Source organism: Hyla sarda, chromosome 1 (genome assembly GCF_029499605.1).
Source record: "Hyla sarda isolate aHylSar1 chromosome 1, aHylSar1.hap1, whole genome shotgun sequence".
Taxonomy (NCBI): domain Eukaryota; kingdom Metazoa; phylum Chordata; class Amphibia; order Anura; family Hylidae; genus Hyla; species Hyla sarda.
Window position 1 is genome coordinate 92,318,267 of NC_079189.1, and position 24,459 is coordinate 92,342,725.

The 24,459-nt window shown below is 43.5% G+C and overlaps 1 protein-coding gene across 3 annotated transcripts in view; it reads left to right on the top strand.

Annotated features, from left to right (window-relative positions):
• Positions 1 to 24,459, top strand: part of SPATA18 (spermatogenesis associated 18) — a 54,369-nt gene that overhangs the window by 15,282 nt on the left and 14,628 nt on the right. Inside the window, exons 3-13 of one of the 3 annotated variants that reach the window (XM_056557941.1) lie at positions 1,021 to 1,127; positions 2,531 to 2,649; positions 6,456 to 6,551; positions 8,200 to 8,328; positions 11,413 to 11,647; positions 11,761 to 11,919; positions 13,630 to 13,805; positions 18,602 to 18,725; positions 18,965 to 19,039; positions 21,772 to 21,817; positions 22,119 to 22,513. In XM_056557941.1, coding sequence (XP_056413916.1) covers positions 1,021 to 1,127; positions 2,531 to 2,649; positions 6,456 to 6,551; positions 8,200 to 8,328; positions 11,413 to 11,647; positions 11,761 to 11,919; positions 13,630 to 13,805; positions 18,602 to 18,725; positions 18,965 to 19,039; positions 21,772 to 21,817; positions 22,119 to 22,126 — 1,274 coding nt within the window. In that variant the 3' untranslated portion in view covers positions 22,127 to 22,513. Of the gene's footprint in view, positions 1 to 1,020; positions 1,128 to 2,530; positions 2,650 to 6,455; positions 6,552 to 8,199; positions 8,329 to 11,412; positions 11,648 to 11,760; positions 11,920 to 13,629; positions 13,806 to 18,601; positions 18,726 to 18,964; positions 19,040 to 21,771; positions 21,976 to 22,118; positions 22,514 to 24,459 lie in introns of those variants that run through there. The other 2 variants (XM_056557948.1, XM_056557936.1) reach the window with 2 other exon arrangements.

Here is a 24,459-nt window from a genome sequence, read left to right on the forward strand (position 1 = left end):
TTAATCATTTGCGACTTTTGTCGAAAGTCCCTATTTTGTGCTCAAAGGTACTTTTTTGGGCGCAAAGCTACACCACTTACCAGTAGGTGTGAGAATCACTTCTACCTTCCACAATTCAACCTTTAACCTCTTGTGGACAACAGCGTCCCACTCCCCTTCTATGACATGCGATCAGGAGCTGAGCACGGGTCATAGCTGGGTGGTCCTGGCCACTATCTGCCACCAGGACCCATCTCTAATGCCACACATCACCGATCACGGTGATACCCGGCTTTAACCCCTTAGACACTGCAAACAAATTTGATTGTAGTGTCTAAAATGCAAGTAAAAATGTCCAGGCAGCTCTGTGAAAGTAAATAAAAACACCTAACCTTCCAAATTCAGGACCTGGGAAAGTGTCTACTTCCCTCCCTCACAAGTGTCTAGAAAAAGTGTATGTGGTAGAGCTTTTCCATCACAGAAGAGCTGCGCAAATTTCATCATCTGCTGCACCTCCTTGATAAATAAGATGCACGCTAGTCAAACCACCACCCAAATAAACGTGGGAAAATAGCTTTGCCATAGACATTCTTCTATAAATCTGGGCCAATGGGTTCCATAGCAAAAAGTAAAGTGGGTCCCTCCTTCAGGTGCTACCTCCCTTGTCTTTCTGTCTTCAATCTGTAACAACCTAGAAGGAGCATGTGCTATGGAGACCCAGGGGGATGGCTGTCTGCCTGTAAGATGAGGGTTGTAGTCCCAGTCCCTGTCTGGTCACAGTGTTCACCAGACAGGGGACTTAGGTAACAGAGAACAGATAACTCACCATTTTCTTTACCTGACATTAAAGGTAGTAGCATGCTTCCAATCCAAGATGGAGGCAAAGGGAGTAGTTAATCACCCTCTGTACCCCAGAAAACTCACATACAAAAGTCACACATTTTTGCACTCACACTTACTACTGACATCAATTGAATTAAATATATCATTATTCTTAGATGTAAATGTAGGTAAAAAGTTGTTTTTTATTTTCTGTAAAAGGTGGACAATATGCAGGAGTTGAAACCCTAAAGAGTCGCTTTCTGCCATGGCTTGGTACCTGTTTCTCCAACACTTCCTGTGCAGACAGCAGCTTCTCTCTTCTTCAGGTATAGTATCACAGTTGCAAAGTTAGGACCCATGTACACTGCACTAGTAGTAGAATCCCATTGCTCTTAATGGGATTCTACTGCTCTGTGAACACTACAGAAGTTCATTCTTGTTTATTCATTTGTCAGAATTCTGTCCAGAAAAGCCCATTGTCAATGGGGTTGATTTACGCTCCATATTCCTTGCAAAATTAAAGGGGTACTCCGCTGCTCAGCGTTTGGAACAAACTATTCTGAATACTGGAGCCGATGCTGAGAGCTTGTGACATCATAGCCCCGCCCTCTCAATGCAAGTCTATGGGAGGCGCAGATTCTTTGACAGAATTCAGATAGGAAATTCCTGGTAGTGTGCCTTCTTTCCCAGCTTTGTGTCCAAGACAGTTTCATAATGTTAGTCTGTAGGACTGTTTCGGGTCAGGTGTACAGAGAGTGGATAGAAGCAGCGCTCAGCCACATTCGTCTCCTGCTAAACACCCAGAACCTGACCAATTAAAACTTTTGACATGTCCCTAGGACATGTCAAAAGTTTTTTTTAACACTCAGGAAATGTTTAAAATGTACTGCTTGAGGATACCCACTTTTCTGTAAACAGCTTAGACTAGGTCCACACTGATTTAGTGCTTCCATCAGAGGTATCCGTCGGCATCCGGCCAAAAATGGTTTGCTGGCATAAACTACAATGAAAAGCATTCATTTCAATAGCCTGAACAGAATTACCTAGTGACTCTCTCCGGGACCTATGTGCACAGTCTGCTGTGTTGTCCAGTCTGCTTAAAATAGAACATCCCAAACTGAGTAAGTAGGGGACCCTGGTCAGGCGACCCTGTTCAGGCCATTAAAATGAATGGCATCCATTGCCCTCTGCTACAGTATATGTCGGTAACCCGTTATTGGTTGGATGTTGACAAATACCTCTAATGGAAGCCATAAAGCAGTGTGCACCTAACCTTTGGGATCTGTAACACTGTATCTTGCTGCAGTCTTGACAATCATGTCACCACTGGGTACTGGGAAGATAAATCTTAGCATTCCCAAATCAGTGAGAGAGTGCCCGAAGCTTTTCCCTGTAACTGGATCTAATATTTTAAATCATATACCCCAGCCTCTGACTTCTCATAACTTTGATCCTTATATAAACATGACTGTAATAGAAAGGGAGTCACAGCTTAAGCCAATGTATCACAAAAAATATTTTAAATAATTAAGATTATATTAATAACTTAAGGAGCTAAAGTATAGTTTTTAACCCTGTATAAACAAAACAAAAAAGGTGGAACCATGCCTATTTAATTGGAGCAAATGTACTGATTTTGGACTGAACATTCAAACCAAATCCTTTAGCTGCTCTAATAGAAATGTAAAAATGTGCTTGGGAAAGTAAAGTAAATGACATTATATTCCAGGAATCTTTGGAAAGGGACAAACGAATGAGGGAACTGTCAACCTCTCATGAGAAAGAGCTGCACAAGCTGGAGGCTCAACTAGCATCTACACGTATGGAAATGAACTCTGTGAAACAAGAGTAAGTTAACATTTAGAATGTATTTTTAAATTTTTTTTACATACATGTATATAGTGCATTTTGAAAGATTTCACTCCCTTTCACTTTATATTGCAGCCTTGCGCTAAAATGAAATTGTTACGCCTAGCGCTCCGGGTCCCCGCTCCTCCCCGGAGCGCTCACGGCGTCTTTCTCCCTGCAGCTCCCCGGTCAGTCCCGCTGACCGGGAGCGCTGCACTGTCATGGCCGTTGGGGATGCGATTCGCACAGCGGGACGCGCCCGCTTGCGAGTCGCATCCCAGGTCACTTACCCGTTCCCGTCCCCTGCTGTCATGTGCTGGCGCGCGCGGCTCCGCTCTCTAGGGCGCGCGCGCGCCAGCTCCCTGAGACTTAAAGGGCCAGTGCACCAATGATTGGTGCCTGGCCCAATTAGCTTGATTGGCTTCCATCTGCTCCCTGCCTTTATCTGACCTCCTCCCATGCACTTCCTTGCCGGATCTTGTTGCCCTTGTGCCTAGTGAAAGCGTTCCCTTGTTTGTTCCTAGCCGTGTTCCTGACCTCCTGCCGTTGCCCCTGACTACGATCCTTGCTGCCTGCCCCGACCTTCTGCTACGTCCGACCTTGCTTCTGTCTACTCCCTTGTACCGCGCCTATCTTCAGCAGTCAGAGAGGTTGAGCCGTTGCTAGTGGATACGACCTGGTCACTACCGCCGCAGCAAGACCATCCCGCTTTGCGGCGGGCTCTGGTGAAAACCTGTAGTGACTTAGAACCGGTCCACTAGCACGGTCCTCGCCAATCCCTCTCTGGCACAGAGGATCCACCTCCTACCAGCCGGGATCGTGACAGTAGATCCGGCGACGGAGTGAAGGGGAAGTGAGGTATAAATAGGGAAGTGCACAGGTGGAAACTAATTAAGCTAATTGGGAAGATTGGGCCAGGCACCATCATTGGTGCACTGGCCCTTTAAATCGCAGAGACCCGGCGCGCGCGCGCCCTAGGGAGCGGGGCCGCGCGCGCCGGGACAGGACCGACGGAGAGCGAGTCAGGTACGGGGACCGGGGTGCGCATCGCGAGCGGGCGCCACCCGCATCGCGAATCGCATCCCGGCTGGAGGCGGGACCGCAGCGAACTCGGTCAGTGGATCTGACCGGGGCGCTGCAACAACGAGGATGAGGCGAGCGCTCCGGGGAGGAACGGGGACCCGGAGCGCTCGGCGTAACAGTACCCCCCCCCTTGGGTCTCCCCCTCTTCTTGGGGCCAAAGAACCTGAGGAAAAAAAACTCAATTTTTCCGTGATGAGGTATAAATAGGGAAGTGCACAGGTGGAAACTAATTAAGCTAATTGGGAAGATTGGGCCAGGCACCATCATTGGTGCACTGGCCCTTTAAATCGCAGAGACCCGGCGCGCGCGCGCCCTAGGGAGCGGGGCCGCGCGCGCCGGGACAGGACCGACGGAGAGCGAGTCAGGTACGGGGACCGGGGTGCGCATCGCGAGCGGGCGCCACCCGCATCGCGAATCGCATCCCGGCTGGAGGCGGGACCGCAGTGCACCCGGTCAGTGGATCTGACCGGGGCGCTGCAACAACGAGGATGAGGCGAGCGCTCCGGGGAGGAACGGGGACCCGGAGCGCTCGGCGTAACAGTACCCCCCCCCCCTTGACCGGGAGCGCTCGTCCTGGTGTCACACTGCCCCGTGCCAGGCCTCGCCCTCTGCCCTCCCTCCCCATTCCCACTCCTGCTGTACTGCCTGCCATTGAGGAAACCATCCATTCCTTCCCGGTGTCCTCATCCCAGGGGAGGCAGTCACCGGACAAAAAAAAGGGGAGACCTAAGGGGGGGGGTACTGTTACGCCTAGCGCTCCGGGTCCCCGCTCCTCCCCGGAGCGCTCACGGCGTCTTTCTCCCTGCAGCTCCCCGGTCAGTCCCGCTGACCGGGAGCGCTGCACTGTCATGGCCGTTGGGGATGCGATTCGCACAGCGGGAAGCGCCCGCGTGCGAGTCGCATCCCAGGTCACTTACCCGTTCCCGTCCCCTGCTGTCATGTGCTGGCGCGCGCGGCTCCGCTCTCTAGGGCGCGCGCGCGCCAGCTCCCTGAGACTTAAAGGGCCAGTGCACCAATGATTGGTGCCTGGCCCAATTAGCTTGATTGGCTTCCATCTGCTCCCTGCCTTTATCTGACCTCCTCCCATGCACTTCCTTGCCGGATCTTGTTGCCCTTGTGCCTAGTGAAAGCGTTCCCTTGTTTGTTCCTAGCCGTGTTCCTGACCTCCTGCCGTTGCCCCTGACTACGATCCTTGCTGCCTGCCCCGACCTTCTGCTACGTCCGACCTTGCTTCTGTCTACTCCCTTGTACCGCGCCTATCTTCAGCAGTCAGAGAGGTTGAGCCGTTGCTAGTGGATACGACCTGGTCACTACCGCCGCAGCAAGACCATCCCGCTTTGCGGCGGGCTCTGGTGAAAACCTGTAGTGACTTAGAACCGGTCCACTAGCACGGTCCTCGCCAATCCCTCTCTGGCACAGAGGATCCACCTCCTACCAGCCGGGATCGTGACAGAAATATTCAAGTTTTCCCCATCATTCTGCACTTAATACCCTCCAAAAATAAGTGAAAACAGAATGTTAGCTTAAAAAACGAAAATATTGCATGGACAAGTATTCAGACTCTTTACTCAGTATCTACCCAGTTAAAACACTTTTGATAGCGTTACAGCCTCCAGTCTTCTTGGGGATGAGGCCACAGTTTGCACACCTTGATTTGGGGATTTTCTCTTGGTTGGGCTTTCAGGTTTTCTATAAAGAGGTTGTGCAGGGAAAAGTAACTTACCCCCTTTCCCTATACCAAATACAAGGTGAGATCTATCAATCAAGGCTGATGGGGAGGTGAGAGGTTACCAAGTACTGCCCCAGTGACTCAGGGTTTAAAGTATCCCTGTCATTATAGGAAACTTTTGACATGTTGCAGGGACATGTCAAAAGTTATGATCAGTCATTGTCTGAATGTTCAGGCCACTACCGATCTCTTGATATAGCTGGGTAAAGTGTATAGTAGCACTCCCTGGCTGCCTGTGATCTCCATCCAGTTGCGGAAGATGGCTTCTAAGTCTATATGGCCATCTCCTGCAAATGGATAGAGATTGCGGACAGCCAGGGAGCGAAGCATACTACCGCACGCTTCACCAAGCTATATCAAGAGATCAGTAGAGGGTCTGAACACTCTGACTGATCAAAAGGTTTGGCTTTTCAAAAGTTTTGTATAATGACAGGGACAATTTAAAGAGGTTATCATAAGAACGCAGATCAAATGTCCCTTATGTAAGGAAAGTGGCAGCATGCACGTTTAGCCACCACGCTATTCAGGCTGCTATAAAGATGTAATGAGTAATTAAACAGCGTAAGGGTATTCCGATCTGGAATTCCACCCGGACATTCCATATGGCGGCAGCACGGATCCTGCACTGTCACCATTAACGCCAAAGCAGTTTGCGTGTAATTGAATATGTTCACTCTTTTGGCGGATGAGTTTCAATGGCGAAATTGTTTGTCACTGAAATTCCACAGTTTCAATGGGTCCTCGGAAGGCCCATTCACACTACTGTTAAGGTTCACGCAGCAGAATTCATGAGCGCAATTCCACGAGTGGAAATTCCATAGTGTGAACATACCCTAATTAGCTAAAAACAAACAAACAAAATGTCATTCAAGGATAAACTTTCAGCAATGTCCTAATACTGTTAAATCTAGTCTTACATCTCACAAATTACCAGTGGTTACATATTGTGAACTATGACATTCAATGAGAACAAACATTTCTTCTTTACCTATAGCCTTCTTGAAGCTCAAATGGAACTTGACGAAACAAAAACCAAATCGGCGACGACTCTCCTAGCCACAGAGGATGAGATACTGCAGCTAAGAGCAGAGTAAGGGAAAATGATCACACTTTAATATTTTGATGTTTTAGTTTGTTTAGAGTATGTTCACTGAGGCCAGATATGCTGTGGATTTTCTGCACTTAATTAAACAAATAAAATGTACAGTATTGAAAATTGGATGTTGTGGATTTGCTGTGGGTTTGATGTACAATAACCATTGTAGTGAATCCACAGTGTATCAGCCCTATTAGAACATACCCTTAAAGGGCTACTCCGACCCTAGACATCTAAGGGAGTAATCCAAAGGGATCCCCTATCCAAAGGGAGTAAAGTACCCCTTTAAGAGTATGTTCTAATAGGGCTGATACACTGTGGATTTACCACAACGGCAATTGTGCATCAAAGAATAGGGAATAAGATGTATGGTCGCATGTTCAGGCATCCATGGTCGTAACGCCACGCCCCCACCATTCATTCTATGGGAGGGGCGTGGTGATAACCACAGCTGTCACGCCACCTCCCATAGACCTGAATGGAGGGGACGTGGCGTGACATCACGACAACGGCTGCCCGAACCCAGGGTTCTGAACATAAATGTTCAGAGCACCGGCATGCCAGCCAGGAGATCGCGGGGGTCCCAGAGGCTGGAACCCCTGCGATCAGACATCTTATGTCCTATCCTTTTGGATTGGGGATAAGATGTCCAGGGATGGAGAACCCCTTTAATGTCCCTTTGAAAGGGGTCCAACAAATATAAACGTATATGTCACCTGTTCACACCTGGGCGGGTGTCTTGCGTTTTATAAGTGAGGGCTCCCAACTCACTGGAAATCCAAATAACAAAAATGAAAAAACGCCACCCACAACTTTGTTTTATAAATTGCTTTTAGTGAAAAATTTTTAAAGATTCACAATATGTCAGGCAAAGTCTTTGCAAAAAGTAGATATTACAAAATTTCAATTCACCCAAAGTGCACCTTCTTCGGGATACTTGAGAAAGGAGGCGTGGTCTCCGAAACGTCGTAGGGTGTCGACGCAAGATCCAGTCTGTTCCCCTTCGTGAGAGGAAGGTCCATGTACTGAAGAAAGCCCAGCTATGGGGTGAAGATTTCCTACAGCTTGGAGAGTGTCGAGCGCTTCCGAAGAAGGTGCACTTTGGGTGAATTGAAATTTTGTAATATCTACTTTTTGCAAAGACTTTGCCTGACATACTGTGAATCTTTTAAAACATTTCACTAAAAGCAATTTATAAAACAAAGTTGTGGGTGGCATTTTTTTTCATTTTTGTCCTTTGAAAAGGGTTGCCACAATGTATATCACACACACAACTATGTACCAGCAGTGCATATTCCGCACACAAAACTATATACCAACACTGTATAGATTGCACACATAATTATATACCAGCAGTGCATGTAATACACACATAACTATATACCAGCAGAGTGTATACTGAACACATAAGTCATTGCCAAACACCTGCTTAACTACCGCTACTGTAGTTTATTCCCCCTGGGAACAGAGGTTTATGTTAAAATGTTCTTCTACCATCATGGTAGAGTAGAATGGCCCTTATACACAATAGATCATGGGCTGATCCCTCCTAAATTTGCATAGACATATTTGCTGCTTTACGTGAATTTTCCTTCAGAGATTATAAAGGATATCTTTGTGATTTTTTTTGGGATGTTTCCAGTTTAAGGGCTGCTCATGAAAAAACAGAACTAAGGAAACTAGTATCTGAGGAGGATTATCAGCGCCAGATACGATTACTGAAGGATGAGATTTCTATTTTATCAGCTGAAAAGAGCATACTCCATGGAAGGTAAGTATGATATCATAGGATATTAAAGAAAAACTGTCAGCCTGTTCATTCACATTAAACCCAATACACTGGATTATAGTGCGGGTGAACAGGAGTACAACGAGGGGACACTTACTTAAATACGTCCAGTAGATCCTGAGTAATGTCCCCCAGAAGATCCACTGCTGAATTCAGTGAATCGTGCAGGGGGTGGGGCTTCACAGGGGGTGGGGCTTCACAGGGGGTGGGGCTTTGTTACTCCACTTCACAAGGATGTGGAGTAACAGACAATGGATATGTAAATGAAGCCCCGCCCCCTGTGTGCGATTCACTGAATTCAGCAGAGGATCTTCTGGGAGACATATCTCAGGATCTACTGGACGTAGAGGGGGTCACAAGTAAGTGACCCCTCGTTGGCCTCCTGTTCACCCACACCAATGTGGGTGAACAGGCTGACAGTTTTCTGTTAAAGGGGTACTCTGCAGGAAATTTTTTTTATTTTTTTTTTAAATTAACTGGTGCCAGAAAGTTAAACAGATTTGTAAATTACACAGCAGCAGCAGAAGAAGAAGGAAGTCGTCGGAGCACTCACCTCGGACACCAGGTATAGCGTGCAAAGAGTCTTTTATTTCATCTTTCCAAAGCTGAATACAAAAGCAGGAAGGAGATGTACAGGTGTGGGTGGACTGCAACCGGTGGGCGACGGTCCGTTATCGCGCCTTAGCTCTTCGTCAGGCCCCTGATGAAGCGCTAAGGCGTGATAACGGACCGTCACCCACCGGTTGCAGTCCACCCACACCTGTACATCTCCTCCTCCCTGCTTTTGTATTCAGCTTTTGAAAGATGAACTAAAAGACTTTCTTTGCACGCTATACCTGGTGTCCAAGGTGAGTGCTCCGACGACTTCCTTCTGCTGCTGTGTTTGAACTCTGTTTGACATCGTGTAGCACCACAGACACCTGTTGCATACAGCATAGGCTGAGTGTCACCTGCCTGCCAGCAGGAGACCTATTGTGCGATATAGAGAATCACTGACAGTGCCAGGACACCCTCCTTTACATGAAGATTTGTAAATTACTTCTATTTAAAAATCTTAATCCTTCCAGTACTTATCAGCTGCTGTATGTTCCACAGGAAGTTCTTTTCTTTTTTAATCTCTTTTCTGTCTGACCACAGTGCTCTCTGCTGACACCTCTGTCCATTTTAGGAACTTTCCAGAGTAGGAGAAAATCCCCATTGCAAACATATGCTGCTCTGGACAGTTCCTGACATGGACAGAGGTGTCAGCAGAGAGCACTGTGGTCAGACAGAAAAGAGACTCAAAAAGAAAATAACTTTCTGTAAAGCATAATTACTGGAAGGATTAAGATTTTTAAATAGAAGTCATTTACAAATCTTTTTAACTTTCTGGCATCAGTTGATTTAACCCCTTAAGGACGCAGGGTTTTTCCGTTTTTGCATTTTCGCTTTTTCCTCATTACCTTCTAAAAATCATAACACTTTCAATTTTGCACCTACAGACCCATATGAGGGCTTATTTTTTTGCGCCACCAATTGTACTTTATAATGACATCAATCATTTCACCAAAGACATTAATAGTTTGGACATATTACTGAAGGGGTAAAATCACATTTATTAACTTTTTTTAAAACTTTTTTTTACACTTTTTTAAAGTCCCCATGGGGGATTATTACATGCAATCCTTTGATTGCATACACTGTTCAATGCTATGCCATGGCATAGTATTGATCAGTGTTATCAGTTCTCTGCTGCTCCAGCCTGGATCTCAGGCATGGAGCAGCAAAGTGACAATTGGACAGCGGGAATCAAGGTAAGAAGCCTCTCAGCTGTTCGGGACGCCACAATTTCAACGTGGCGGTCCCGAACAGCCCACTGAGCTAACCAGCAACAGTTTTCTCCTGTTTTAGACGCCGCAATCAACTTTAATCGCAGCAACCTGATCGGCGATGTCCGGTATTAGCCGTGGGTCCTGGTTGCTGATAGCAACCTGGAACTGCTGGGTATGAAGCGCGCTCAGCCCCTGAGTGTGCTTCACATATCGGGAGCCGGCACTGGATGTTAATATATGTCCTGGGTCGTTAAGGGGTTAAAACATTTTTTTCCAGCGGAGTACCCCTTTAAGCTTTGTTTGCTGGGGCAGCAATTGAATGTACTGTATCTGAAAGGCAGACATTTTTCTGAGTTGGGAATATTCCTCAAGCTGTCTTCCCTGGCTCCTAGAAGGGGTTTATTTAGATTTAGTTGAGTTGATGTCTTGCTTGAAAAAAGATGCAAGCAATAGCCAAAGGCAGCATCTTGTAGGTCCTGGTTCAATTGGGTCAAATGGTAGAAAGAAATATTAAGCTTTTTTTCTGATGACCCATTACAAATAATTCACAGTTGACTGTTGCTGTATAAAAATGATACTGTGACTGCTGCTACTCAAATGTGAGGAGGTGAGGGGGGGGAGACAGAGATAGTGTCCTTTGTAAAGGGTTATAAGACAGAAATGTTGTGACTTTTTTCTTTGCATCCTATTAGACAATTCTGTCACCCCATTGGCACCCCAAAGACATGATCGTGAGGTGCCAATGGGCTACCATTGCAAACTGACTTGTGCTGCTGAAAGGAAAAACAGATTTACATTCTAAAAATATACATGGCTGACACTTGTAGGCTGCACAATATAGAATATTTATAAGTACATTTATAAAAAAATATTTTTTTTAGGCTTTATACAGATAAAAAAAATAGCATTACGGTATGCTCACATACCACAATATACAAATAAAAAGATGATATGCCCCAAAAGTAATATATAAAAATATGAATAAAATATGAATAAAAATTATGCATTTTAAGATAACATAGAATATATTGCTATCTGTCCAGATATATTTCTATAAACAGCTTTTTCCTTTAGACGGCATGTAAAAAAAAAGTCCAGCAGTTCTTACCTCCTGATAGACATCTGTTTTGTGCATCAGTTTCTCTAATAGCAGTGATCAGTATTACATTCATCAGATGGATGATCCTATATGGGAAATGAAATTCAAGTGATAAAAAATGTAATCATATAATTATTATATATCTTCATGTTGCAGACTTTCCAGAAGCCGCTCGCCTAGTCCAATCCGCCATTCCAGCAGGTCAGCCAGTCCATTTACCAGAAGCGAGTCCCCTACTGCTGCCCAACTGACCAATTCCTCTCGCCATAGCCGGTTAATATCTCGTTTTAATGACATCTATGCCAACGATCGCCTAGATGCACAGAATCTACTGAGACGTTACATTGAAGACCTAGAGATGGTGCAAAGGATCATTTTTATTGCTACTGTGGTAGGTGAAAATTCAGTTGTAGCCCAAAATGGATTTTTAGTATTCTTATTGCCATGATTTAAAAAACAGAAAAAGAAATTACACAACATTATGTTTACTTCTCTTTTATGCAGGAATCTTTCCATGCTGCCAAGATGGCGTTCAGACAATTTAAGCTCCGAGTTCGAAAATCGTTGTCTCCATCTCACATGGGGCCAGAATCCCTGGAGGATGCCGTGATTGACTACATTGTCCGCAATCTGGATCTTTATGATGTCCAGTCCAGTGTTAACGTATGGCTTATTTTATTTTAAGTAACAATACAAAGGATATATTTTGGCTTATTGTTTTGCCTTATTAAATGTGTCTACTGCTGCATATGAGTAGGACTCCTTAATTTCCTCTTCTAACAAATAACAGGCCATACTTTGTAGCAAAGTAGTTGCAACTCTTTAGTAATCCGAATTGCCAAGGGAGACAAAAATATGGCTAAGCAACTTAAAAGTACATAGAAAACAGAAAAGGAATAATAAATAAATAACACTGGGTGTCTTCACACATATTGATTTTGGAATATACTCCATATTCATTGCTGCGTCTTTACTGGCATTCTTTCATGAGCTTCTTCACCAAGAAATGCTACAACCAGATACTAATATATCCTTCTAATGTATCTTTATGATTTTTTTTTATGTTTTTAGTTTTTTTTTTCCAGTGTAAGACTAAGTTTCCACTTGTTTTTTTTCCTGGCAGTTTTTGGAAAACTGTCGCTGTAGTCTTTGAGCCAAAGTCAGATGTGGATCCATAAGGGAGAAGAATTGTAAGTCCTTCCTTTATATGTCCTATTCCTTATGAATACACTTCTGACTTTGGCTCAAAAACTGCAGTGGCAGATATCCAAAAACTGCCAGAAAAAATAACAAGTGGAAACTTAGCCTAAAGAGGTTATCCAAAATAAAACTGGGCGGTATGAGCAAAAACGTGTATCACGGTATTTTTGTAAGTGATGGCTGTTCCACGTATTTAACGGTATCCCCGCCCCCCATGTGTCCTGGGTGCCGTTTCTCTCCCAACACCCCCCCCCAATGAATTATCAGCTGCGCTGTCCCCACATCTGTCCGCAAATCATGTCACCTGCAAGCGCTCCTCTGCTCGTCCTCCTATGAGTTGCGGGCCGCTGGCGCTAGAAATCTGTACTGTACTACAAATAACGTTTCCTTGGGCTGCAAAAATAAACAAAATAAACTTTAACTAACCTGCCTATGTCCCCCGTTGCTCTGGTACCATCTTCACTGTCATGCGCTGTGGTCCTCTTGCTGTTTTCTTGGGACGGGAATGTCAGAGCCACCAGCCTATCATCGGCTGGGGCGGGACATCGCTGCGGCCGGTGATAGGCTGAGTGCACTGTCATGTATGAAGCCGGCCTGCTCCTTACATGACAGTGCGCTCAGCCTATCAGCGGCCGAGGCGGGACATCGCTGCAGACGGTGATAGGCTGACGGCTCTGTGATGTTCCCATCCCCAGGACCACAGCGGAGGGACCGTGAGGCCGGTAATGGGGAACGTCGGAAGGTGAGTTAAAGTTTATTTTGTTTATATTTGCAGCCCGGGCAACGTTATATGTAGTACATTACAGATTTCTAGCGCCGGTGGCCCGCAACTCATAGGAGGATGAGCAGAGGAGCCCTTGTGGGTGACATGATGTGGGATTAGATGTGGAGACAGCGCAGCTAATAATTCATTGGGGGGGGCGGAAGAAAAGCAGAACAGCGGGTGACTTATGATTAGTTCCCTGATGTGGGGACAGCGCGCTGCGGCGGATAATTCACTCATTTGAGGGGGATAATTCACTCATTACAAAAATAAAAATTCAAAGTTTTGGGGAAGTACTCTAACTTATGAATTTTTTTTTATTATGTACTTGCTGGTATAATGTATAACACTTTATAACTGAAGTGAATATTTAGACATTAATAATTTACCATCCCACATTTTTATTTTAGGAGGTGATCAGTGCCATGAACGTCAACCCTAAAATCTCATTCCCAGCTGAAGTGGATTTCATTCTGATCAGTGGCTTTATCCGGGAGGTGTGCCGTGTTGCATTTGCCATGCAAACTGTAGAGGCCCCATTAGACATTGCATTTGCCATCGATGGAGAACTGTTTAGTGAAACCAAGTAAGGAAGAACCTAAACCAATGTTTCCCAACCAGTGTGCCTCCAGATGTTGCAAAACAACAACTATCAGCATGCACAGACAGCCAAAGGCTGTCTAGGCAAACTGGGAGTTGCAGTTTTGCAACAGCTGGAGGCCTACTTGTTGGGAAACAGTGGCCTAAACAATGTAATGCTACTATTCTAAAAACTCATGCCATTTCATGAGAAAATATATATAGTTTTTTAGAAGGGGCTTCCAAATGTGCCCTAAATGGCCATATGTATAAGGGCTGTCTTCACAAGAAAGCTACTCTAAATGGTCTTTGTCCTTTCAAACGTCCCTATATGTAAAAAAAAACAAAAAAAAAAAAAACTGTGGTTCTCACTTCTCTGCATTTTGCTGGCCACTGAATTTTAGAGGAATTGTGTTTCTAAGGCTAAGTCTCCACTTGGTTTTTTGCACTACGTTTTTAGGGATTAAAAAAACACCTGAAAAATCGCCAATACAAGTGACATCATCATGCGTTTTTTCTTGCGTTTTTTCTGGCATTTTTTTCATTTGTGTGTAAATTGCACCTTGGCGTTTTTTTTTTTTTTTTGGTACCCAAAATTTCTTGGGTACCAAAAAAAAGAATCAGGAGTGATGGAAAATGTTTTATTAAACGCAATGTATATATTTTATAACCCAATTTTTATTATTTTTTAATAAAGTGTGTGTTTCACTTTTTTTTTTTTTTATACATTTTTTACATTTTTTAATTTAGTACTACTACTCCCAGCATGGAACAGACTGTCCCATGCTGGGAGTGATAGTACCTGTACTATAGACATATATCGTCCATAATATAGCAGAGAAGCGAGCGGGTCTATACATCGCTCGCCTCTCTGCACTATACTCCGGCCACTGATGTCAACAGAAATTCATATTTCCCACCCAGAGCTGTGATTGGCCGGATGGTTTCAGCCAATCACAGCTCTGAGGAAAAGATGAATGAATGAGTGGCCGGCCCGGACTATAGTGCAGAGCAGGGATGTGAGCGATGTCAGTAGTGACATCCACTGTGATGTGTCCTTAAGCAGGCACTACTACTCCCAACATGGAGCACACTCTGCTCCATGCTGGGAGCTGTAGTACCTGTATTAATAGACAGATCGCAGCAAGTGTAACTTCTGACACCTGCTGCGATCTGCCTGCCTCATGCTGGGAGCTGTAGTACCTGCATTAATAGAGTGTGCTCCATGTTGGGAGTAGTATTACCTGCAGTTATGGAAAGATCACTGCAGGTATCACTTCTGACAGCCGCTGTGATCATCCTGTATAATGTATAGAAGCGGCCGCTCTCCTATGGTCCCCTGCACGGCCGTATATATACACATATTCATATTTCTCACAGAGAGCTGTGATTGGCTGGAACCATATGGCCAATCACAGCTCTGTGGGAAATATGGATAAGTGTAAATATACGTCAGTGCAGGGGACCATAGAAGAGCGGCCGGCCGCATCTATACATTATACAGAAAGATCGCAGCGGGCGATCTGTCTATTAGTACAGGTAGTACTACTCCCATCATGGAACAGTGTGTTCCATGCTGGGAGTAGTAGTACTAACTAAAAAAATGTAAAAAATAAAGCAAAAAAGTGAAAAACACACACACAATACATTTTTATAATTGTCGGCTACATTTTTATTTCCCCGCACACATAAATTGATCCCTGTTTAAAAAGTAATAGTTTTTTTTTTTTTCAATAATATACATTTCGTTAGATACAATTTTTTCCTTCACTACTGTATATTTTTGATAAAAAATTTTTAATGGTACCCTACGAAATTTTATTAAAAACAGCTATCTACATCACTTTTTTGGATCGCTAAAGTCCAAAAAAGATTAAAAACCACCTGCAAAAACTCCAAAGTTAAAATCCACATAGCGTTTTTCTTGGCGTTTTCTCACTCCCATAGACTTCTATTGGAGCAAAATGCCACGATTTTGACAAAAAACGCCGGTTTGAGGGAACTACAGCGTTTTTTTCAAATTGCCAAAGAGCGGGAAAAAACGCAGAAAAAGTTAAAAAACGCCAAAAGGATTAAAAAAAAAAAACGCCAAAGTGAAAAAACGCAAAGTGGAATTCGAAATTTGCGATTTCTCATTGACATATAAGCTAACATCTGGCCGCAGCGTTTTCTGACCAAAAATACGCCATGCGGCAGAATTGGCGTTTTTCTTTGCGTTTTGCAAAAAAAAAATAAACAAGTGGAGACTTAGCCTAACAGCAGAGACAGCATGATGAAACACAGAAAATGGCGGGGCGGGGTAGAGCTTGACAAGTGCTAGGAGAGGTAGAGAACCTAGATTATTTACATAGGCGTCAGAATAAATTTTCCCAGGCTCAGGGGTTGGCATAAAAGGCAACTCTACTACCTCAAAACGTATGCCCTCTCTGCAGGATAAGGGATAAGTGTCTGATTGTGGGGAGTCCGACTGCTGAGACTCCCCGTGATCTCTAGAACAGGGCCCTGTCTCTACCTGTGTATGGAGCGGCATGTCTGCATGCACTCAATACGTTCACTATGGGAGAGCCCAATGTATACAGACACTGTACTCTGGGATCTCTGGCGCTTTCATAGACAATAGAGAGATATGATGTAGGTAGATAGATAGAAAGACAGATATGAGATGAGGTTGATAGACAGATATGAGGATAGATAGATAGTTATGAGATAGATGATATGAGATAGATGAAAGAGATCGATCAAGCAACTATAGGCCAGTAAGTCTGACCTCAATAGTGGGGAAATTAATGGAAACCCTACTAAAGGATAGGATTGTGGAACATCTAAAATCCCATGGATTGCAAGATGAAAAACAACATGGGTTTACTTCAGGGAGATCATGTCAAACAAATCTTGATTTTTTTGACTGGGTGACTAAAATAATAGTGGCGGAGGGGCAGTAGACATCGCATATCTAGATTTTAGTAAGGCTTTTGAAACTGTCCCACATAGAAGACTTATCAATAAACTACAGTCATTGAGCTTGGACTCCCATATTGTTGAGTGGATTAGGCAGTGGCTGAGTGACAGACAACAGAGGGTTGTAGTCAATGGAGAATATTCAGAGCAAGGTCTTGTTACCAGTGGGGTACCTCAGGGATATGTACTGGGACCAATCTTGTTTAATATCTTCATTAGTGATATTGCAAAAGGTCTCGATGGTAAGGTATGTCTTTTTGCTGATGACACAAAGATATGTAACAGGATTGATGTTCCTGGAGGGATATGCCAAATGGAGAAGGATTTAGGCAAGCTAGAAGAATGGTCAGAACTCTGGCAACTGAAATTTAATGTGATAAGTGTAAGATAATGCACCTGCGGTGTAAAAAGCCTTGGGCAGAATATAGAATATTTGACACAGTCCTGAGCTCAGTATCTGAGGAAAGGGATTTAGGAGTAATTATTTCAGAAAACTTAAAGGTAGGAAGACAATGTAATAGAGCAGCAGGAAACGCTAGCAGAATGCTTGGATGTATAGGGAGAGGTATAAGCAGTAGAAAGAGAGAAGTGCTCATGCTGCTGTACAGAACACTGGTGAGACCTCACTTGGAGTATTGTGTGCAGTACTGGAGGCCATATCTCCAGAAGGATATAGATACTCTAGAGAGAGTTCAGAGAAGAGATACTAAACTAGTACATGGATTGCAGGATAAAACTTACCAGGAAAGGTTAAAGGACCTTAACATGTATAGCTTGGAAGAAAGACGAGACAGAGGGGATATGATAGAGACTTTTAAATATATAAAGGGAATCAACACGGTAAAGGAGGAGAGGAGATTTAAAAGAAGAAAAACTACCACAAGAGAACATAGTTTTAAATTAGAGGGCAAAGGTTTATGCAGTAATATCAGGAAGTATTACTTTACTGAGAGAGTAGTGGATGCATGGAATAGCCTTCCTGCAGAAGTGGTCGCTGCAAATACAGTGAAGGAGTTTAAACATGCATAGGATAAGCATAAGGCTATCCTTCATATAAGATAGGGCCAGGGACTATTCATAGGATTCAGATTATTGGGCAGACTAGATGGGCCAAATGGCTCTTATCTGCCGACACATTCTATGTTTCTATGTTTTCCAGTGTGCCTCCAGTTGTTGCAAAACTAGAAAGGCCAGCTTGCCCGAACAGCCACAGGCTGGTCTACAAGTAGTTGTGCAACAGTTGGAGACACACTGGTTGGAAAACACTGATCGATCTCTCTCATTTATCTCATATCTATCTCCAGTACTATGTCATGGCATAGCAGAGAGGAGTAGGTGCTGTCCCAGACAAGTAAAGAAAAGGAATTATAGAAGTATTGCTGGCAAACAGCCCAACCCTGGTCTCGCATTCTGAAATGAAGAGAATGAGAAATAACTGTGTACAATGAAGGGTAGTATTATTCGCTCAGTAATAGCAGTGAGCACTATAATCACTTTGTCACCTTTTTGAAGGGTTAATCTTAAAAAAAATTATGCAGGCTTATAAAAATGTTTTGAAAGTATAGGTACATTTTATAAACAGTCACATTGCAGTCCTTATAGTTCAGAGACTTACAGAACAGAGTAACATGAAGCATGTTGAAAGATGAAACCTGAAGCTTTTGCAAAATCTATAACAGTGCTTTCCACCTACCAGGTCCCATTTATGTTACTTGTGTCTTGTTTTGTGGCAGAGGGATCTTTGGGCCCGTTCAGATTTTTATGCCAGTTTTTGACTCCTGTTTTTGCAACTTTGCCCTAGAGCTAAGTGCATAATAGTTACATGTTTCTTTTTTTTGCATTTAGATATCGTCGTACATATGACTCTGAGCTCACTGCTCCCTTGGTATTTTACCACGTGTGGCCGGCTCTGATGGAAAATGATGTGGTTGTTGTGAAGGGAGAAGCTGTGACAAAGAGAGGTGCATTGGTAAGTCTATACTGTTCTTTAACATCATTTATCACTTCTTCACACACAACTCAACTTTTAGAATAAGATGTAAAAGTTTATTGTATATAATGCTCCCTGCAAGTTATACAAGTTTAGACAGTACTGGATTTTCTTTATACTAAGGCAAATCTGAATTGAATTAGGGCATTTAAGCCTATGTGCTCACATGCATAGCTACGTTATCAATGTGATATTACAGTTTCTTATATTTTTTTCAGTGGAGCCCCCGCAAGAGCAGAAGTAGAAGCAGCAGCCCTCTGCGTTCTCGATCAGTCAGCCCAGGCCGGACTTTGGTAAGTGCCTATGCTGTTCTATCGGCATCTGGACCGTTCCAGCCAACAAACATGCTGAATGCCAGGAACAATAACAACCATGGGATTGGTTTTTGACAGCAGTTTCCCTCCAGTGTTTTTCTACCACACCAGAGGGAGACTGAGACAGATTATTGGGTTTATGGAAAACCTTAAAAGGTAAAACAATTTTTCCTCACATCAGCTGGCTCCAGAAAGTTAGACAGATATCTAAATAACTTCTATTAAAAAAATCTTAATTCTTCCAGTACTTATCAGCTGCTGTATACTACAGAGGAAGTTGAGTTGTTCTTTTCTGTCTGACCACAGTGCTCTCTGCTGACACCTGTGTCCCGGCGCAGGAGAGGTTTGCTATGGGGATTTGTTCCTGCTCTGGACAGTTCCTGACATGGACAGATGTGTCAGCAGAGAGCACTGTGGTCAGACAGAAAAGAACAACTCAACTACCTCTGTAGTATACAGCAGCTGATAAGTACTGGAAGGATTAATATTTTTTTTTATAAAAGTCATTTACATTTCTGTTTAACTTTCTGGAGCCAGCTGATGTGAGGAATTATTTTTCCCACCGGAGTACCCCTTTAAAGATGTACTCTATCTGCCTGTGTTTGAGATAAAAGTAATAAACCACTCAATTAAGATGGCATAGCAATTGGCATGGCTTGTCCCCAGGTGGGATCTCCTTGGGCCTCATACACATGACTGTATTTGAAATCCCAACTACAACAGTGCATTTCAACAGGGAAATGCATATTGCTTCTTTCCATGGCCCCTCAGGGCAGTATAAGGCAGATTTTTTATGCATAGTCTGAAAACACAAACAGGACTAGTGCAAAATCAACAAAATTCAAGTTTTCCCCCATTATTCTGCACTAAGTACCCCATAACAACAATGAATAAACAGACTTTTAGAAATGTTTGCAAGGTTATAAAAAAGGAAAAATGAATATTTTGCATGGAAATAAGTATTCAGACCCTTTACTCAGTCCTTAGTTGAAGCACCGTTGACAGTGATTACAGCCTCCAGCCTTCTTGGAGATGATGCCACCAAGTTTGAACACCTGGAATTGGGGATTTTTTTCCAGCCATTCTTCTCTGCAGATCATCTCATGCTCTGTCAGGTTAGATGGGACTGTCGGTGGAAGCCATTTTCAGGTCTCTCCAGAGATGTTTCACTGAGTTCAAGTTGGGACTGGCTGGGACACTCAGGGACATTCACAGTTGTCCCTAATCCACTCCTGTGCTGTTTTGGCTGTGTGCTTAGGGTCATTGAGGGGATCCATCAAAACCTGTGCTGAGGAAAAGTTGACCAGTTGTCCATAGAAACCAATCAGATCGCTTCTTTTATTGTATAGAGGCCTTTTCAAAAATGAAAGAAGCTATTTGATTAGTTAATATTGGCAACCGGTTGCCTTTTCCTCTGCACGAGTTTTGATGAATCTCCCTCATTGTCTTGCTGGAAGGTGAATCTTCAGCCTAGTCTGAGGTCCACAGCACAGGATCAGGTTTGTTTTCATTTCACTCTAGATCAGATTCCCAAGAGTCCTGGTTGTTCCAAACTTCTTCCATCTCAGAATTATGGTTCTTGGAAACCATCAGTGCAGCAGAAAGCACTTTTAACCCTTCTCTAGATGTGTACCTCCACACAACCCTTGCTCTGAGCTCTACAGGCAGTTCCTTTCGTCTCCTTGCTTGATTTTTGCTCTGATATATTTTGTCAGCTGTAATACTTTACATAGACAGGGCTGAGTCTTTCCAAATCCTGTCCACTCACCTGAATTTACCACAGGTGACTCCAATCAAGGTGTAGGAACATCTCAGAGATGATGAAGAGAAATGGGAGGAGCCAAAGCTAAATTTCAAGTGTCATAACTATGGGTCTGAATACTTATGCCCATGCAAATTTTTTTAAAATCTTTATAAAATGTTACATATTTGCAACATTTTGTTTTCACTTTGTCATTATAGGCTATTGAGTGCAGAATGATGGGGGATCTTTTTATTTCCTTTGAGCACAAGGCTGCAAAAAAAAAAATTTGAAAAAATGTTAACGGGTCTGAAAACTTTCAGAATGCTTTGTATTTAAGGACAAATCACACATGGCCATAGTCATAGCACACTGACAGGTTACTAAAGACAAGCTCCTTAACAACTACAGACCTTAAAGAGGCACTCTGGTGGTATGCTTTTTTTAGATAGACATGCCCAGACTGCAGGACCTAAAAACATGTAAATACCTCCCTAAGCTCCCCCGCTGCATCGGTATCGCTGCTCCCGGTCCTGGTACGCTCTTTCTGGCACTGGAGGTTGATCTGTCACAGTACTTCTTGGCCAAATATTGGAGGCGGGACACCGCTACCTCTAGTGATTATCCGAGTTGCACTGTGAAGCATTCACTCCCAGCCCTGGTCTCAGCAGAGGGGGTCTCAGCTGGGGGTCAGTGCATTACAGTGCCACTCACTGTGACGCAATGTCCCACTGGCTTAGCCAATCATTGGAGTAGTACGGTAGCGCCTTTGTAGCAACTAGTCGGTTTCAAATTACTCCGTTTTCTTGGTGCCAAAACAAGGTTAAAGAAAAAGGGCAGGTAGGTTGGGCAGTACTTAAACCACACTTTTAGCTTCTTAGTAATGTCATATTATTGAAACTTTGAAAAATTTATATTGGAGAAATGTGTAGAACCTTTTTAATTATTATTTTTTTCAAAACCTTTTCAGACATCTAGAAGCCGTAGCCCCTCCCCACGAAGAAGTGGAACCCCACGTAAGTTGAACGATAGTCAGCGCCTTGACCTCTCTATGTTAAGTGCTTAAAGACACAAAATCAGCAATATGAAGGAGGCAAAGTAATTGCAGGAACGAGGATATAGATGCATCCCCAATAAATCATTCCCAAATCAAAGTTTGATTTATTTGTAGTAGAGTCAGGTTGTATTTTCTTGTTGGTACAGGACACCTGTTTTGCTAGAATCTATGAAGTCTGAGCAGCAGAGCACTGTCAATCACTGTGTTGATCTGTGTGACATATTCCCTAATGGATAATTCCCATACATTTTTTCCTGTAGGATTCTAAGGGGCTTTGTCTGTGGCCATCAAGAATCGTTCAATGTCAGTGGTGCTTCATGTGTCCACCAAAGTACCTCAGACCTTCATTGTCAAAATGTGAATGCCTTTTTAAATAACTGATGTTTTATACATTGTGTGTTTTTTATTATTGTGCTGTGAACAATACTAATGTACTGCTGATTGTTTTCTGTACGGCGCTAAAATAATAATGTGAGTTTTATGATCGATAAGGTGTGTGAAGTATCAGGTGGGGAAGGTGTGTCTCATCGGGGGGTAACGTAGAGATCTAAGCAGTATCTAAACAGTAGTGGAAGCTAATGTATTGCATATTAAGGGGCTGAAATGAGTCGATCAAAGTTATTTTTATTACATAATTAAAAAATAAAGAACTATTTTACCTAAAGATGTCCTGTATTTGTGATGACGTGGTGTTTCTTCAAATATGATATATGTAAAAGGCACAAGAGCAGATAAACAATGCAGAATAGTGCCGACCCTCATTACTATTATTTCTTATGTGGCCACCTCTGAAACCTGTGTTGACTTATTTACTGTTTTCAAAATTAAGTCTATATAGTAACTCACATAAGTGAATGCACCCCTCACAATTTGTGTAAATATTGTATATCTTTTCTCAAAATAACACAAGCCATTAATGTCTAAACCTTGGTAACAAAAGTGAGTACACCCCTAGGTGGAAATGTTAAAAGTGGGCCCAAAGTGTCAATATTGGGCCTGGAGTTCACCAGAGCTTCACAGGTTGTCAAGGAGCTGGCGGATGTTGGACACCTTGGGCTATTTCATTTGAGGATGCCCCACAGATGTTCCATAGGGTTAAGGTCACGAGACATGCTTGGCCAGCCCATGACATTTATGCTCAGCTTTTTTAGCAAGGCAGTGGTCAAAATGGAGGTTTGTTTGGGGATCATGCTCTGCTTTAGTATGTGACAGTACATGTTGGTATTCATCGTTCCCTCAATGAACTGTAGCTCCCTAGTGCCAGCAGCAGGCTCAGATCATGACACTCCCACCTCTATACAAGACACACTTGTATTTGTTCTCCTCCACTGGTTGCCCCCACACACTTGATATCATTGAACAAGTTTATTTTGGTCTTATCGCACCACAGGTGTGGTACCAGTAATGAATGTCTTCAGCAGACTGTTTGCAGGGTTTCTTGTGCTTTAAAGGGGTTATCCAGGAAAAAACTTTTTTATATATATATATATATATCAACTGGCTCCAGAAAGTTAAACAGGTTTGTAAATTACTTCTATTAAAAAATCTTAATCCTTTCAGTACTTATGAGCTTCTGAAGTTAAGGTTGTTCTTTTCTGTCTAAGTTCTCTTTGATGACACGTGTCTCGGGAACCACCCAGTTTAGAAGCAAATCCCCATAGCAAACCTCTTCTAAACTGGGCGATTCCCGAGACACGTGTCATCAGAGAGCACTTAAACAGAAAAGAACAACCTTAACTTCAGAAGCTCATAAGTACTGAAAGGATTAAGATTTTTTAATAGAAGTAATTTACAAATCTGTTTAACTTTCTGGAACCAGTTGATATATATATAAAAAAAAAGTTTTTTCCTGGATAACCCCTTTAAAGGGAACCAATCGTCAGATTTTACCCTATATAACGCTTGGCAAAGTGTTATATAGGGTAAAATCTTTATTTTCGCCATTCCCGGGGGATGCTCCTGCCCCCAGGGATGGTGAAGATATGAAGTTATAAACTAGTCACTGCTGCCGCCGCAAGTAGTCACCTGGGCGGGGAGCTCTTCTCACCTACTCCCGTTCTTCGGCCGGCAGCGATGCCCCCTCCGCTTGATTGATGGGCCGCGTCATCGTTCCGCTTACTGAACAGACGGAGCAGAGTGATGACGCGGCCCGTCAATCAAGCGGAGGGGGCGTCGCTGCCGGCCAAAGAACGGGAGTAGGTGAGAAGAGCTCCCCGCCCAGGTGACTACTTGCAGCGGTGGCGGTGACTAGTTTATAACTTCATATCTTCACCATCCCTGGGGGCAGGAGCATCCCCCGGGAATGGTGAAAATAAAGATTTTACCCTATATAATGCTTTACCAAGCGTTATATAGGGTAAAATCTGATCATTGGTTCCCTTTAACTTTAGAAGAGGCTTCTTACTGGGATGACAGGCTTACAGACTAATTTTAAGCAGGTCTGAGCACTGATAGGCTGACCCATATATGTCTATTTATCGAAGACAACCTTTTGGATATGGCGCTGTGTACGTTCACTTAAATTTTTTGGTCAACCATGGCAAGGCCTGTTCTCAGTGGAACCTGTCCTGTAAAACAGCTGTATGGTTTATCACTCCAACC